The sequence below is a fragment of the Galleria mellonella genome, unplaced genomic scaffold (assembly GCF_026898425.1).
Source record: "Galleria mellonella isolate WM207_F2 unplaced genomic scaffold, CSIRO_AGI_GalMel_v1 utg28, whole genome shotgun sequence".
Classification (NCBI taxonomy): Eukaryota; Metazoa; Arthropoda; class Insecta; order Lepidoptera; family Pyralidae; genus Galleria; species Galleria mellonella.
Genome location: NW_026442064.1, coordinates 6,015,577 through 6,034,371, shown reverse-complemented (window position 1 = coordinate 6,034,371; position 18,795 = coordinate 6,015,577). Strand labels below are relative to the sequence as shown.

Below are 18,795 nucleotides of genomic sequence, written 5' to 3'. Positions count from 1 at the left end.
ATCGAACGATATTAATTGTTAGAATAACAATTACAAATTATCGGTTAAATCAAATTTTATTTACAGATTATAATTCGTCCTTGTAGATTGTGAATGACACGTATATATGTATTGAAGTAGTTAAGTTTTATTGAAAACAATTTAATTATATCGTATTGACCGTATCTATATAAATTAAATGTTCCATTTTCACACTGGAGTAAAAAATATTAAATTTTTCCTTAGTGAACGTACGTTGCATAAATTAGAAATATATTTATTAGTTATTTTTTTTACGATATGTATTTAAAATGGCTAACAGGTTGACGGCCTACCTGATGAAAAGTGATAATCGTTGTCTATTATCATGAACATTATACAGTATACACTATTATATCTGTGATATCCCTCATTTCTGAAGACTATGATGTTATGTTTCCGTACTCTGTCGTTTCAATGCCGTATCCCACTCTTCAAACCGAAACACAACCTTACTAGCACAGCTGCTACAGACTGCAGATGACTTTTGTACAAAGTTTCTCTCTAGTAAATTACGTCATTTACTTTGTGTTGTACCACCATAAAGTAGATGCTCTATTTTAAATTTATGTTATTTTATAATATCATGTATCAATCTACTTACATTTATATAGTATAAAATAAAATGGCTTAAATTCTTTCAGACGTAGAAACTATTATCACTTTTGTTTATAACTTCACGTGAACAAGCTTTATATTTATTTTACATTTTTTTAGCACTCCCTCTATCACTGCTGTGTAAAATATGTGTTTTGAAAATATTTCCTATTTTATGAGTTATATCTATTTATAATTACAACTACTTTTGAAGGAAACAGTAATCTCTTATGGATATTCCATATAACATTATCAAAAAGGACCAAAGCGCTATTTTCTGCATAACCAGTTCCAATTATAAAATTCAAAAGTAAAAGTTGGGTAAGTTGTTAATAAAAAAAATAAATATATATACCTACTGACGCGTTTATATAATCCCAGATGGGGATCCGTGTAGCGGGCGAGAGTCAGATGTATTCTGTCGCGTGCTCCCGTCAAAGTTTTCATATTTCGCTGAGCATATTATAATCCAAAGTGGGAACACGAGTGTGACAATTCGAGTCAATATCGCCTACACTTTCATATTATTTACCTATATATATGATTAGTTTTAGTAGAACATAATGTAAGTATAAACAATAAACATATATATTTTAAATACACTATTGGGACTTAAAGCGTTGAAAATTTTTTTGAGGTAAATAGTACTTGCTTCTTTATTGCCGACATGGTGTAATCCACGTCACTTACTAACTTTTTCATCACGATAAGTCCCGATAATGTATTTAAAATATGTGTAAACAACGTGAAAAGAAAAAATAATTGACCGTGAAATAGTTGTACAAATAAAAAAAATATATGAATTTTTTTATCTTATTTCTTTATCATACAACTATTTGCATTTAGAGAATGTTTATGTGATGATTTCATCAATACTTGGTTACTTTTTCATTAAATTTATTGAAATAAACCTCTTTGAAAATTATTTTACAATCGTAATAATATCATATATTATATGTGAAAGTTTGGTAAGATAATTGGCCATTTGTCTGTTACTTAAACGATTGAATGGATATTCTGTACGCAGATAGATGGATCCGTATAATATCTTAGATTATCACACGCATGTTTTTTTTACTACTTCGGTGGCAAACAAGCATACGGTCCACCTGATAATAAATGGTTTTCACTTTCATTATTAAAACTCAAATTTGCCATCGTTATGTTTTTTATTTCAGTTTTAATTTATAATATTTTAAAACATTATTTTGAAAACTATAATTAGTCCTATTTATAAGATTTAAAGTTATAGTTTACTTTGTCCTACATTATTTGTTTACTAATTACATATAAGAAAGAATAAGTACGCAAAATTAAAAAAAAAAATCTAATATCTCACAATATTAAAATCAAAAATATAAAAATATTACTGATTGTAAATCTGCTTGTGATTCTAATATAATCAATTATCAAATAGCCAATTATCTATACACAATTCTAATCTCACTTGAAAGTCCATAATCACGAAAAATAGTTGTGTAAATAAAAGGTCTGTAAAGGTCTGGCTCCACTGATATAACACCACGTACTCTGTTAGTCGAACCGATTGATAACAGAATTATCGCTACCGTAAACTTACAATAAAACACGTACGCGCACTGTTGACCCGTTTGGTATTGTAAGTAATCAGAGCTACATAACACGAGTATATTTTGTTGTACAAAAGAAGCTAGATACTTTAATTGTAAGAAAACATACATTTTAAAATGTAGAGTAAAAAATATTTTTATTTAGAACACTTAATTTTATTTCTACAAGTAGACTTTACTTCACTACAATCAACTTCCTTGATCGCCAAAGAAAAACGGCTATTTCAATCAATCGTCACCTAAAATCTATTTGCTTTATAAAAAAAAATATAACGAATTTAATCGTGGTAAAACTAGTTTCTGTATTCTATGGGACCACAATCGGATAGTATATTCTTTCAGATAAAAAAGAATTTTTCTAAAGGACGGAGGCCTGAGGTAACAAACATAAAAAAATACAACGGAATCGGAAACTTTGTCCTATTTTAAAATGGGGTTAAAATTAATATGAGATCTATATTGAACTGAGTCCTATCAATTCGCAAAAATAATTGTGAATAGCGACATAATTGGTCACAGAATTATCAGACGAACCGAGAACTTTCTCTTGATGGAATTCGCTGACCACATTGTATTCTTTGTTCATCACCGAAAAATGAAGTCTTCATGAACGAACAACAGTAAGTTGTTTCCCTTGGGATCACTTGAGCTCATTGTGCTCCTAGCATACAGAAGTTAGACTATTTTCTCATTTATTGGTATCGTTTTTCTCAATAATCACTTTACACTATATGATATGTATATTTTAATATACCTAGTGGTTAATACAATGTATTTTGTGTATTTCCATGAACATATTTGATACCTTATTAGAATAACTTGAAGTTGCAGGATTCACAGTTCTTCAGCATCAAAGAGAAATCACTTTTATTTCACAGACTCGAAAGTTTCAGCGTTTAAAAGTCGAGTTTTCGAAGAACTATTTCTTTTTTTTTTACTTTATTTAGCAGCATATTATTCAGCCAGTGCCTCTACGCGCAAGTCGAACGAAGAGACTGTATCAATGACTCTTAAAGTTGGAAGCAAACTTCTTTTCCATACTACTTTGTTACTTGTTATTTGCTAACAACTAGATCCTACAACCAAAATGGAGTATACTTGAATTTATTTATAGGCTAGGCTATTAGAAAAACTTGAAAGATGCATGCAAGGAGGTCTCCTAGTTATATCATACTCAATTTGCAAAGTAAACAATATGATAGGGATTTTATTGACGCTTATATGTATAGGTATATTATGGGTAACCTCTATAGTACAGTAGCGTTTTGTTTGAATGAGGTGTTGGGTTTGATTCCCAATTAAGTTTAATTCACAAATTTTATATTTCATGTTTTAGAAGATACATCAAATTATAGGTATATATATATATATATATATATATATATATATATATATATATATATATATATATATGTAATCTCATATTCAGGATAACAGCTACATAGAATCCCAAAAATAAATAGAAGTAAGTTTAAATTTCAGTTTAAAGCACAATGATTTCATATTGAAAATTATTCGATACGCCCCACAGCGGCGTAACTACAAAATATTATTTTGATCAGTCATAAAATAAATTTTACAATTCATTCGACGTAATCAACTCCCATGTTATTAGGTACTCATTATATGTGTTCAGATTTAAGTATGTAGTAGTTCGCGTGACCCATCCGCCGTATTGCGCCATGCGTCCTGTTCTTTATCAATTACAGTAACTTTGAACAATATAAAACGTATTGCATTTGTCCTAAATACAATATAACTGTAGGCATAATATAAATGAACTTCTTTTAGCGTGGTTTATAATGAGACAATCGACTTAGGAAAGTTAATCTTGAAACTGAATTTATCTATGTAAATGTAAAAAAAAAAACTAAGGGTTCTAAATTTAAAATATCAACCGTATCATTAGCCAGGATGGATTTGCCCAATGATATGGAAAATTCTCATTCATCTCCTGCATTATCACGTCACAATTGCAATATTTTAGTAGTGGTTAACGAGTAATATTAACGAATGACGTGTCATACTCGTGAACGAATAACGTAGGTTAAGGATAGTACCGGCATTATCTTTCTAATACGAGCAGGTAATTTTATTCCTGTTTTTTTTTCGGTAAAATATAAACATTTCGTATTTATATATCGTAGTTTTTTTTTTATAACACAGGGTGCAAACGACCATGCGGCACACCTAGTAGTAACTGACTACCGCCCATGATCACCTGCAACACCAGAGATATTGCAGGTGTGCTGCCGGCCTTTAAAAAAGGAATATGCCCTTTTCTTGAAGGTTATGAAATCGTAATCGGTTCGGAAATACTGCTGCTGAAAGTTTATTCCAAATAGTGGTTGTTCGTGGAAGAATGTTGAAAAACGCATGGTGAAGGATCGCCACTCATCCAGATGATTGGGATGAAACTTGAGTTTGTGGCGGGTTGTATTATAGATGATTAATAGATGACAATGACACAATAGTTTTGCGGTTGAATTGTTAAAGAATACGATAAACTAGTGTTTATGCGAGATCATTTATTTAATTGATTGAATGTTTCGGTAAAACTTTTTAAACTTTGAAGGGTGACAGTGGAATTACAGGGAACGGAGGCATAATACCATGGCGACGCTTGAACGTAATATGGGGGTCACAGAGTATTCATGCCTATAGGCGACAATTACCTACCTGTCTATCGAATGGGCCGTCAGTTTGTTTGTCATTTCTTTAGATTATATAGATCGAGTGCCTCCAACTCGTAAATGCTTCGAAAAAAAACAGGTTAACTTTTTTGTTGCGAAAATCGGGTAACCAGTATGTAAATACTAAGAATGTAGGAGAAATATATGTATATTATTGTAAGATTAAATTGAAAAAAAAAATGATAGAAAATACTTATGGATTTATTTGAAAGAAGAGAGCATAATGATTCATAATGATACTTTTCTTCACTGATTAATTGTATTTTAGAATACACTTAAAATATGGTTTCTTTATGGAAAACATTGAAAGTGGCTACCATTTTCATTAATATACATATAATAATATATAAACAATATGTTTGTAATGTTTATTTATATTGTATTAGAAAAAATACTTTCCAATTCAAATTAAAAAATTGACTTCATCAGGAAAATGTTTTTGTCATATTATTTGCAATATTGAAAAAATTAAGCATGATCGTCATTTTTCATTATTAAGGTTTTAAAAAATTTACCGTCAAAATTCAGTTCGCCAGAGTGAAGTTTAGCTGATTTAATATTGATCTGTTTTTCACATTCAATGCTCTATCTACATAATTAAAGACGATTCACATGTCACATAAAAAAAAATACTTTCCTGATAATATATTTGACCTGTGAGACTTTATACAGAATTAAAGTATTTGTCGTTTTCATTATCAGTTACTAACGGGTTTCCTGCGCAAGCGTCCATTGGTCCACGTCAGACGCGAAGTGTCGGACATGTCTATCTATATATGTACATATAAATAAAACTGTAACTAGAAAATGTCTGTACATAGGAGATAATAATATATATATATATATATATATATGACAGGTCTTTATAATAGATAAACAAACCAAAACAATAATTTTTAGAATTTTTATTTATCTATCTGTGCGTATATTCTCGTATTATTTAAAAAAACTACTGCAATAAATTAAATGTTGTTTTCACAGTTCTATTTCTGATCGTCTAACTTGTGTTTTATCTTTATACATTATCTAGACTAGAAGTGATTATTTACTATTAATATTAACGGGTACAAAATTGCACGCAAAAGCTAACTCATAATAAATGTGCTAATCATTCCGATACGGCACGACTTGGCGCATTTAATCGATTCGTCGCGTTTCCTATTCTCATCTCGTTTATCAAGTTTAATTTTATTGTTATTGCCATTTGTTTTAACTCATACGTGGGCCACGATGATTTACCGAGGTTCACACGGTCAGTTATAAAAACCGCATAATCAGATAATGCGGTGAATTTCCAGAAATAATAATTGCATTATCAAAAACCTTGGTAGAACAGAGCCTTTTGTTTCATTATCCGACAATGGTGATCGTGTAATATACCTACAAACCGTCTGCTCGGTATTCCCGCGGTACTGCACAACCGAATACATTTTAAAATTAAGGCCGAAATGTGATTCACACACATAATCAGTATCTCGTTGGTCGGTATGAATAAACTCAATTAATACACAAATGTACATATTTACATTACTAATTATGAAGAAAAGAATGTAGCTAAGAAAAGAATGAAAAAAAAAAAAACAAGGATGCATCTACTTGGTTTTCCTCGTTCACAATCACAAAAAAGGTAGTCAATTTTATTGTGTTCTATTCGTAACATCATTTTCCTGCTCTTACCCCAATTATTTGTGGTTGGCTTAATACCTACGTTCTATTCACAAAAAAATCTAAGCAAATTTAGATGATTCTAAATTAAATCTAAAATGTTATTGACGTACGAAATATTTTTTTGTCAAACATAATTAATTGGGATCTCAAACAAATAGCATGTGAAGGTAAGGCCACCTTTAGTCGGGGTTTAATGATTAAGTCATGTTTGTTGAAAATAAAAATAGTATCCAACTGCATATATTATACCCGCTATATCTACTAGCTTTTTGCCCGTTACTTCGTACGCATAGATTAAAGAAATAGGAGAACCATGAAATAGTTTCTGATGGCGTATCACGATAAAACATATGTTTATTTTAATTTATACTTTCACGACATCACTGTTAACTACATTTAATTTCTTGCCGTAGTTTTTGCGTGATGTCGGCACAAACATACAGGCAGACACAAAATTTCTAATAAATATTGTTTTTAATTCTATTGCTGTTATAAAAACTGCTCATACCATTTTATTTTAATTATCTCCCCTGTGCAGACATCGTCCAATTACAATTTTATTATATACGTAAGATAAAAAAAAATCGAACCCGAGAACCTTCTCCTTTTTGAAGGCTGTTAAAAGCATCATTTGAATGACAACATTTACAATTAATCCTATTCGTGTTTACTTAATTAATTACTAGGGACATTCCGAGTATCCACATCTGAAACTTAATTTTCTTTAGGCGATTGCCGAATTTCCTCATTAAATATCTATTGGCGAGGGATACGCTCAACAACACAAATACAAAGTAATCAAAATTGTTAATAGAAGTACGTCCAAGGATACGTATAGATTTGTTTAATCGTATTTCAATACTTTTATTTGAATACTTTTTGAAGACTATTATTTTCTATTTATCCTTATTTGTTAATCTCATAACTTTAATTTTTTAATAAGAAATTTTTAAAACGATATGTTATATATTTAATTCAGCCTGTCTGTCTACATCGCTGTGCATAGCTCCATCATTTTGCGACTCATAGGAAGCAAAATACCGCACTCACTCTTAACCGGATTTATAGTTTTTTCTAATAATCCAAACGAGAATCACATAATACTATTTATAATAAAAAATGCGAAAGTTTGTAACAATGAGTGGATGGATAGATGGATGGATGTTTGTTAGTCTTTCACTCAAAAACGACTAAACAATTTAGAATGAAATTTGGTACAAGGGTAGGTTATATTCTAACTTAGCACATAGAATACTTTATGTATTTATTCACGCGGGTACAACCCCGGAATACAACTAGTATATGCATACATCTTTGACCTACTCAATGTATGTAATTGAAACAAACATGACGGGTGATAGTTTTTCATGCTGTCTAATTATTATAGGTTACCTACATGAAGTTACATAAAATTATATAATATTAATAATTAAATAAACGGCATAAAGTCGATTTGAAAGCGAATAATTGTCACGACATCATAACTTTTGCGGTTTAAGTTAGACTTTGGGAAACTTTACAGAATGTTGAATTCTGCATGTTGCTGTAAAGATCAACATCCAAGAGGTATAAAGAAACTAAGTGGGTAAGATAAAGTTCTTTTAGACGGATTCCAAATTGGAAAAAAAAAATTCGAATGTAATAAATTAATAGTCCTGGATGCAAACTGCGCCTAAGGTCGGTATTCGCATGTCAGATGCTCATCAAATTGAGTTAAATTTGATCGACATATCTCGAGATCGCATCAAATATTTTCAGGGTTTTTCATCGCGATTTGATACAATGTAAAATTGAAATCATTTTATATTCTTTTTGAAAGAGCGTTCTACCATTGTTCTAGGATTGAATATTTTCCCTAAAATAAAAAGTAGGTCAAAAACGACAAAAAAATGTTGAGCTTCCCACACAAATTTTAGTGTACTATACGAGCTGTGTAATGTGATAGATGTAATGTTTTTTGGCGTTTTTCAACTAATACTATATTAAACTAATTTTTTTAAACATTACTTTATTTTTTTCATCCTGTTTATAAAGTTTATATTATATATATAACTCAATATTGTTAATTCTGCTTGCACAAATACATAGTACTAATTCTTGTAAGAAAGAACTGGCTTACTAGACACAGGTTACCCTAATTTGTAAGCCTGGGCAAAAAAATATGTAACAGTGCAACCCTGTATTTGTTAATAAAGGTTTTACTAATATATTTACATTTCTTATGAGTAAAATTTTTAAATTTTCACTGGCAGAATATTCTTCTAAAAGGATACTAACCATTCCTAATCCACGCTGTATGTTCTAAGCAACAGTACACTTACCTATATCATTTGTATGTGATCTCGTTAAAATTGATATCTTTGTAGCTACGGCTCGATGTTGGTCCCAAAAGGTAAATGAGGGAAATGAGGTAACGAATGATATACAGGATGTCCATATAAACGCCGGTCTCAACCGTAACTTGTCTCAGCGCGTGGTAACTTAAATTACTACATAATGTGATTAATATGACGCCCTTCGATAAATAGTTCGCTATCACGTACTACACTGTAAATTATTAAACTTCGCGCCATATATAACGAACCGTCTTAACTTTGTAAAATTGAATAAATATATAAGAATGTAAGGGTATAGTAGCACTATCACACATGTATGTATTTTATATAATGCACTTTCAGTATTAGTAAAATGTATTACAGTTGTATACAGGTGAAATACATATTTTTAGCATCTTTTTAAAAGGATATTCTACCAATGAAATTTAAGGTTTTTTCTTAAGAAACGCATGCATGTATGACTCGAAACACGACTAAAAATTTTGAGCCTCCTGGACGTACCTCATAGATGGCTCCAAATTGATTGTTTTCATTTAGTAAGAAAACTTTTCGTTTTCAACTTGCATTTTTGACTAAATTATTTCGTTCTCTCTAAATCACAGCGTTTAATTGCTCCTTTAATTTCCCTAAACATTATCAGACTATTATGATTATAACATATAACATTTAAAAAAAAAAACCAATCGGTTGTGATATATTGCGTTAATAAAAGTATGATTTTTTTTATTTTCATAGATAAGTTATGAAGCGCGCTATCTATCACTATTTCTTATTGGTTGCAATCAATATGACCCCGCCAAAGCCAATACCTCATTAAATGAAGTCGGCAGGGTGAAACCCTATAGGTATGTTCTTATTTTACTCTGTAGCTAGCGGACTTTGCTAGCGTGAATTGGGGTAAAAAGTTTCGTATAACGTAATTTCAGAATATGATCTATATCTAATTTGGTAAATTTCATTCCAATCCATTCAGTCATTATTAATATTAGTACCTACTTACAGTAACGTTAAATTTAATGAACACATTAAATAAAAACAATTTTTTCCTATAAATTTAAAAATAGTGCTAAAAACTGACTAATAAGTTACTTCTAAATATAACGTCGTTTCCTCGTAATTCATTAGATAGAATCTTACTTCTTAGTATTTTATAAAAAAATTTTTGGTGATTATTATCATTAAATTGCCCCAAGCTATTAGTGAACAATAAGATTGTGATAGCACAATGTTAAACAATCTGCGAATGTAAGTACACCATTGTTTTAGAAATGAAATGCACTCAACTTTCTCTGAAAATAGTGTCAAGCAGATATTGTGCTATCGTAGATACATATAAATGTAAACACGATCGACGCGTGAGTCGGTCTTAGCCTATCACATTGTCGGGGGAGAAAAAAAAACCCCCTGTTCAAATTGTACCTTTTATTTGCTTTTCTAGTAATTATCCTATGAATTGATTATTTTTTTGCCGTTTGTGAGTGAAATTAATTTAGATGTTATATTATAATGAAATAAAATGATTAATTTCTTTATAAATGAGGTAGAATCGAAATTTTTGAAACCCGTCTCAATTATAGATTTAGGTAATGTGTTTATAATTAACTACAGTGGAATTTTACATCCAATAAAAATAGATGTCATATTCTATTTAAGACGCACAAACTAGAGACGCCTATTAAGCCTTGTATAGTTAATTAGTGTTATTATTTATATTTCAATAAAATATTCAGACAAAATGATAAAGACTGCAAACGGCAAAATTGAATACAGAATATTGGAATCTAGAATTACACAATTTAAAATAATTTTAAATATTGCATACATAGATAGTTACATCGACTGCAGACGGTGACAGTGTGATGTAAAAAAAGAAAGTGTCGATTAGCATTTGTTAGCCGAGCGGTGCTCTATGGCTGCAATTAAATAGTTACGGAATAGCCATACTCGTTGGTCACACTATTTTCCAGTCCGTACTCGGTGTACTGTACTGATGTTACAGTATGATATGGTAATCTAGGGGAAAGTTTTTTACACTTAGTTTGCATAACGGTAAATTCGGTATGGTGTGCTTACCACCTCTAGCGAAAGGTAACGGGGAAAAAAGAAAAGAGACAGACAAAAAATGAGAACAGGAAAAACAATAAGTAAGGAAGAATTTGTATTATTTATCGAGATTTTTAACTTTTATACAGAACTCTAGCCTTCTACTCGTACTGAGCGTTTTTCCTACAGGCGTAATTGAGCGCGGGGGGAGGGGCGATCAAGCCTCGTGCCCATCTCCCCCACCCCAAGATGCAAGTGGAGCTTTCAGCTCTAAGACATTGGAGAGTAGCTTCTTTAGTTTTCCTTCATACTGACTTGACAACTGGACATGATGTTTTTTATAGTTTTTCGACCCACACGTCTTTAGGATTTTTTTTTTAATTTTTCTAAGAAAACTTTCCCTTAAAAGGATGTCAATGTATAAGTTGATATGTTAATACAATATACTTATGTGTAACTAACATAACACACTAATATTTAATTGCAAATATAATAAACAATTATGACGAATAATGTAATTTTTCTAGCTGTTGTCTACTCGCGTATTCCTTTACTTCTTTTTCATATCTCCGACATTTGATTATCAATATCGGGTGCTTTTCTAATAGAAAACGTTTCCTTTCTAGACGGCCCCAAACTGATTTTATTAAAAATAAAGGTAATTGTTATGTGATAACTAATTCATATTTAATTATCTTTTAATTTTTTTCCCCATTAAAATTTATTTAGTTGTCCCACGATAAAGTATATATAATGTCATTTGCCTCGTCGTCGTCATCGTCAAAACTGGCAACATTACCGTCACACAGACTTCGAGTAAGAACGTCAGCCCACACGTACATATTGTGAATAATTTACATAGCTTAATCGCATACAAGGTTCCTTCATTACCTACTGAACTACGTTCGGTGTACGTATGTCTCCTTATAAGTGCTTTTGCTTTTCTAAATCTCACATTTTCTATATCGAGTAAAAAGAATACATATTTAAAAGGCGAAATCGAAAGAAAAGAATTTTTATATATTTGGTAGCACTCTTCTCATACGAATTTTACAATCTATTTATCAAACCTGTTATGAGAAAACAAGAAATAATAAAGATACCTATTGTTAGACTAAATAATTATATTTTATACAAATATATATTGTTATTATTTAATTCTATAAATAGATAGTCAATTGATTGTTGTTGACGTTGTTATAATTCAATTATTAAATGTTAGTATATTTATTTAATAAATACAATACAATATTTTATAGCACAATGTTAATAAAATATTGTCACGTAAATGCTAGTTAGATTATTGGAATGTCAATTGTTTTAATTTTGAATTTAAATATTGTAATTGATTCGATCATGTATCCGTTACATATTTTTTTTTTATTTATAATTGTTGGAGAGGGCAGTAATGAATAGACTGGCTGTCATTCATTCCTGCTTTAATTTTTGCCCAGAGAACACATATTAAACACACGTATTCAAGATTTAAAATATCTCTTATTTCTGATAATAGCCGGTAAATAATCTTCCAGCTACATAAGTTGAAGACAATGTAAAATAGTTAGCAATATGCTACATTGAGTTTTGTAGTGGCATAATCATATTTTATTATGTTGTTTAACAATTCTATAATTTTCATAAATATCCTATTCAAATACAACGTATCTTATACTATCCGCATATCTGTTTTTCCATTTACTTATATAATTTTTTAAATAAGGTTTTTACGATATGCACTTGTACGAAACCAAGTTATTAATAATTCATAAGAGATGAACACTTAATATTTAACTATCAAGAACAAGTCATTGTGATTTAAATTAAGCATATTTTATTATTTCATTTGCTCAATATTATTTACATGTATAATAGTATAAATATATCAAGAGCCAGTGTCTTTTAATTAATAGTTAAGTTTGTTTTATTCCAGTCTAATTGTTCCTAAATAAAGACATTCGGGCATCATTCTGGGCAAGTCGCTTTTGTTCTAGAATTTCACATTATAATTATAACTATAAGTATTTACATAATATTTATGGCAGTCTACAACAATAAGAAGACAGTGTAATTTACCCAGGTAATATGTAGTCAGTGTCAGAGTTTAGAACGTAGGGTAATTAAACGATAAAATTTCGCAAACGTAAATGATAATAACAAAAGTTGTACAGAGTTTATGAAACAAGCCCAACTTCAGTTAGCTAATCACACATCTTCTGCAGAGTATTCCACCTTAGCTCACACCTCATTCGTGTATGTAACGTTCTTATATTTAGTAAACGCAGCTTCGACCTTCCCGCTACCAGTCGTAGTCAAAGTTCTCGAAAATTTTCCTAAAGTTTTATAAATTAAATTGTTTTCCCACAATGGTCTTACACACTGTCCTGCTAAACACCGTGCCGTACTAAAAAGAACTTTGTTGCAAAGCATAAAGTTCTAAATGGAAAATACTTATCACTTACGCGTCTGTTACTACTTTTGGCGATATTTCTGGGCCCCGGTTTGTAGAGGGTCTGCGCTTAAAATGTTCTATATTAAGAAGGTAAGTGTAATTTTGCGGCGCATTATTTGATCAGCAGTAAGTAGCAGTCTGGTACTACGTCGTTTCAGTTATACCTAATTATCTCAATATCCAGAAATAATTCAAGTAAGTAATAAAGTAATATCATTTCTAAAGCTACACAAGTTTATAAATAATTTAATGAGACCAGACGTTAGGTGATTTACCGATAATTATCTCCTAAGTATCACAAAATTTTCCAGAACTTCAAGATTATCTGTGGGGTAATGATTACAGATTTATCAGTTATGTAATTAAATTAACATAGATTTACAAAAACTTTCGTAGATAGTAATATATATATATATATATATATATATATATATATATATATATATATATATATATATATATATATGAGAGGAATACAAATCATTGATATCCTTCTTTATTGCATCTAGTTATAATAATTACGTTTTAATACAATTAGTTTAATATAAAAAAAATTTATATTGAATCAATAATTGAAGTTTTGTAATGAATAAGATTTTTATTTGAATGTTAGAAATAGTTCTAGATCGATTACACATTAGAAATTACAGATTAGGAATTTCATTCTTACTAAAAATGATTATATATAAAGAAACCTACTTGTAGATATAATATGAATAAGCGCATTCGAGTAATTCACTGTCAAAAACTTTCGCACACACGTGAGACCAAATACAATTTCTTGAACAATAAAAGTTCTATAATGTGAGTCTTCTTTGACGCAATTTATAAGTCAACAATTATTATAAAAAAGTAAATTATGAATTTCCTCAAGTAATTTAATAAAATTTTAGGTTTACGATTGAAGTGGTCACGGTGAGATGAAGGAATTATAACATAACTAAAATACCTTGTATTAAAATCCATGAATGTATTTGTTTTAGGATTTCTTTACATTATTGCTTCCTCTTATATTATAAGAATCAGTATAGTGTAGTAAATTACCTAATATATGATGGTATCACAGATTACAGAACAAATAAAAAATCTTTTAATAGCATGTCATAGTTTTATGTAAATAAACCTAAATCAACCAGGCATAATATACAATATTGTAGAATTCTAGAAATTATTTAAAAATTATTAATAAAGCTGGCATTATCTGAGAGCAGTGATATAAAAATTTGGAAAAATTACCTCAACAAAGTTTTATAAGAAAAAAATAAATTACATACTATAAAATATACTAAAATAAATAGATTCCGTTCTATACATACAGGTTTACTTGCGTAAGTACTATGTAAATGAGTTTGTAACAACAATGGTCGTATTATCTAAGCATTAAATGAATTTTGTTATAAAAAAACATAGGTAAATAAAAGAAGCTAACGTATGTAATAGGTTTATCGGTGTAACTAATACATTCGACTCGTAAAAACAACTAGCACTTAATGAAGAAATGAAACATTCATCAAAAATACAACTTGGTAATTTCACATATATTTTGAAATGTTTTTGTGTGTTTCCTATACGATACTCTCGTCAATTCTGATGGAATGGGATAATTTTTGCAACCAATCATATTTTGTAAAGTTTATTTCTAGAAAAAGTTTAATGCAGCTGGTATATTAATTTTTTTATTTAAGCAGTACCTGAGTTTAAATTTAATTTTTTAATTAATAATAATTTTAATTTAAATCAAATTTATTGTGATTAATTATAGAAAATATACATTTGCCAAAATAAAAAAGTAGTGTATAGCACTCAGTGATAATATACTTTTCTAATGGTAAAAGAATTTTCAAAATAGGATCACTAGTGCCGGAGCTTATCCCGAACAGACAAACTCATAAAGTTTACCTCTTTATAATTTTAGTATGTAGACAGTAGTAGTATAGATTTAAAATTAACAATTTACAATCAAAATCCTTTTTTTTTAACCAAAATTTTATAACCTCTTATTCATAAAAACTAAACCTAAAACGTCAACCTATTTTAACTCTTAGAGAGTTTTGTCATTATTGTTCGAACTGAAAAATTAGCGCAAAAGAAAAAAAAATATCAGTAAAACAGATTTATAAGAGGTTTGACATATGAATAAGGGGTTAACCTTTTTAGGCATTCGAAGTGATTTAAGATAAATCGACTGGTGCGTACGTTCGTATAATTATTAAAAAAAAAATAAAGATGTTTTACACAGAACTGATAAATAGCGTAACGATAACGGTAATCAGAACCGGTATAGCTGTTTGATTGTTGGCACTTCGACTGTGACATCCGTGCCTGATGGAGCGCACACACGATAAGACAATGATGAGTAATGCTCATTTATAATTCATTTAATTTACCCCAAGTCACTATTAAATCCGTTATCTTGAGAGTGTTTACTTGTATGTTATTTTAATATACAGATATATACTCAGGTAATAAAGACTATATTTTTCATATATATTTACTTTAATATAAAAAAAATAATATCTTATGAAAAAAAAATTGAAATATGTATAAAATTTTGATACCAAGTCAATTAAGATTAATGTACACTTTATCATTTATTGAAATGTTTATTGAAACATTATAAATAACACTCCATTTTATACATAATATGTTATACCTACTTATATTTTATATATATAATATACCTTCACGAGTGTATTTTGGAATTTATACTTTACAAAATTTCAAAATTCTAGATTCAGCGGTGAGTTGATATATGGGTTACTTAGTCAGTCACACAGATATATATATATAAAGTTATTAGTCGATTTTTACTTTTACTTTCTGGTTACATACCTAATAACCTTTAAATGACCCTAATAATAAATAACCCTTTAACGTTGCAACATATGTAAATACCTACACATTTTGCGAGTTTGTTTGCTAGGATATAAATACACGTGTTCCATTTGTGCCTTCCAAATGTTCCTAGTATAGTTAGTATACATGAGGTATATGTATATGCATATATATATAGTATGTATAAGAACATAAGATATAATCGAAGTTGCATCATATAGATACATGTATTTTATGCAACGAGAGGAGAAACAGCAGCAGTCCATTATTTTCTAGGATGGCAATAAATAGACATTTTACGATAGCATCAGCAGCTGTTCAAGTCACGAAACCGGGTTAAATGATTTCTCACTTGATGCGCTGTTGATTTTTATGCTATGGCATTAATTAAAGTCTTGTTGGTATTAGTCATATGTTTTCAATGGCGTATACATACATATTATGATTGTACGCAAACCGGAATTAGCCACGTATTGAATTTTTTTTTATAAGTATTTGGATAGTTTTTAAATCGTAAAATAATAAAATGCTTTATAATATAAGTTACCTACATAGTGTCAATTATTACAATAATATTATCATTGGGATATTTTTTAATAAAAGATAAAAGAAGGTTAACCCAGCCTGCGCTATCGGTATACGCTGGCGGGGCATCAGTGAGATCATATGAGATGAAAGCAGGTCAGTTAGCCTATCGTGTCGAATTTCACAAGAATTGACCACGATTGTTTCCAGGGAAAACCGGGTGGAGGTCGACCTGATAGGGTATATTGCTAGCAACGGGGTTGTTAGAGCCAATTACTAACAATCCCTTCCTCACGAATTGGTACATTAAACTTAGGACAATTAAAAATTGTACTACAGTTATTTCCATAATAAAACACTAACATTTAATTTCCAACTATTACTTAGATAATAAGTAATAATCTAAGTTGTGATTGGAGGAACAATAAAAGCATTGCACGTCACGTAAACTTGAAATTTGAACAAACAAAAAATAAGCTTAAAAAAAACAATAATATGTCTAAAGAACATTAAAAAGAATAATATAAAATACAATTTTTTATATTAAAAACTGCTAGCAATATAAGAAAAACTAAATTTTTTTAACTACACATACACCACAACGACAAGATCTTTACAACAATGTATGTAGATAATACCTACCTATATTTATAATTTGTTTTTGTACATCTAATTATCTAGGTAACATTCAGTCAATTTCAGTCATGTCTATTTACCAAGAATGGGGGGAAGGGATTGTTAGTAATCGAGTCTAACAGCCCTTTTGCTACCAGTATATACTATCAGGTCGATCTCTCCCCAGTTTCCAGATCTGTTAATCCTCACTAGTGACCTGCCAATGTATACCGATAATGAAGACGGGGTTATCATTCCATTTTCACTCATAAAAAATTACCCATAGTTACCTATATGATAATATTACTAAAGGATTGATAAAGGTTTGAAGGATGGGATATGGCGTAAATTTACTGGGTACAGAGGAATACCACCTGAGTCCTCAGAAATGGCAACGCATGGGGGGGTATCATGGGCGAAACAGTATACTCTGTTATGTCCATGGTACTGCTCATGTCTATAGGCGACGGTTGCCACTTTCCATCATGTGGGCCATTAGCTTGTTTGCCGTTCTAAGTTGTATAAAAAGAATTACTAAAATGATAATGTACAAACATATCATTTGCATAGATAATTTTAATCAATAATTCATAATCACTTTAGACGATTTAAATTCTCAATCATTTTACAATTTATTGAAGGAAGGATGATGATTAATTATATTTACAATCCATATACCAACTACCAATATCGCTTATGCCATAAAATTTTTATTTTAACTAGTACCTTAGCTCGCTTTTAGTGAAATATAACTGTACATACCTGGAATCGAACTTGTGACCGTCGTCGAGGGTGCCCGTGTAATGCATGGTAAGCATGTCGCCGTGCTTCGACTTTACGCTGCATCCTTCTGGAACGCTTACTACATCGACCTTAAGTTCGGTGACCTCCTGTCCTGCTAACGTGGCCCCAACTAAAGCCAATACCGCAAGCACGCAGCGTAACGTCATGTTGAAGTTACGAAAAGTTATTCAGCTATTATAGGAAATGCGTGCGATCCGTACAGCGGCTTCGGAACAACTGAACATATTCTTACAACTTGCTATTTGGATAAAGTTTGCCGTTTGCACTGCTGTACCAGCTAGTCGTTTGCTATCCTTCTCTTGGCTATTATATCCCGAGCATTAAAGTGAGATAAATATATTATCACTAGGTCCGCGTTACAGGTGTAGATGTCGCGGCGCCTCTTCGCTTCTGCCACGCGGGCGATGACGTGATCGTCTATCGCGGCGTGTTCCACTTTTACTTCAAACTTCTTAAGTTGTACAAATATTTTTTTTAAAGTTTATTCATGATTTCTTTTTATATATATTTTACAACATTTAATCTGTTATGCACAAACAACATTATGTGTGTATTATACAATAACTGCAAATAGCTAGTAAAACAGCAATTAAATTTTGCAACTTTTGATTTTTGTAATTTGT

The 18,795-nt window shown here is 30.2% G+C and overlaps 1 protein-coding gene across 1 annotated transcript in view; it reads right to left on the bottom strand.

Moving 5' to 3' along the window:
• Positions 1-18,400, bottom strand: part of LOC113518347 (FK506-binding protein 2) — a 58,893-nt gene extending 40,493 nt beyond the window's left edge. Inside the window, exon 1 of the mRNA XM_026903225.3 lies at positions 18,131-18,400. Within this exon, the coding sequence (XP_026759026.1) occupies positions 18,131-18,318 (188 nt within the window). The 5' untranslated portion in view covers positions 18,319-18,400. The remainder of the gene's footprint in view (positions 1-18,130) is intronic.
• Between the last annotated feature and the right edge of the window lie 395 nt (positions 18,401-18,795).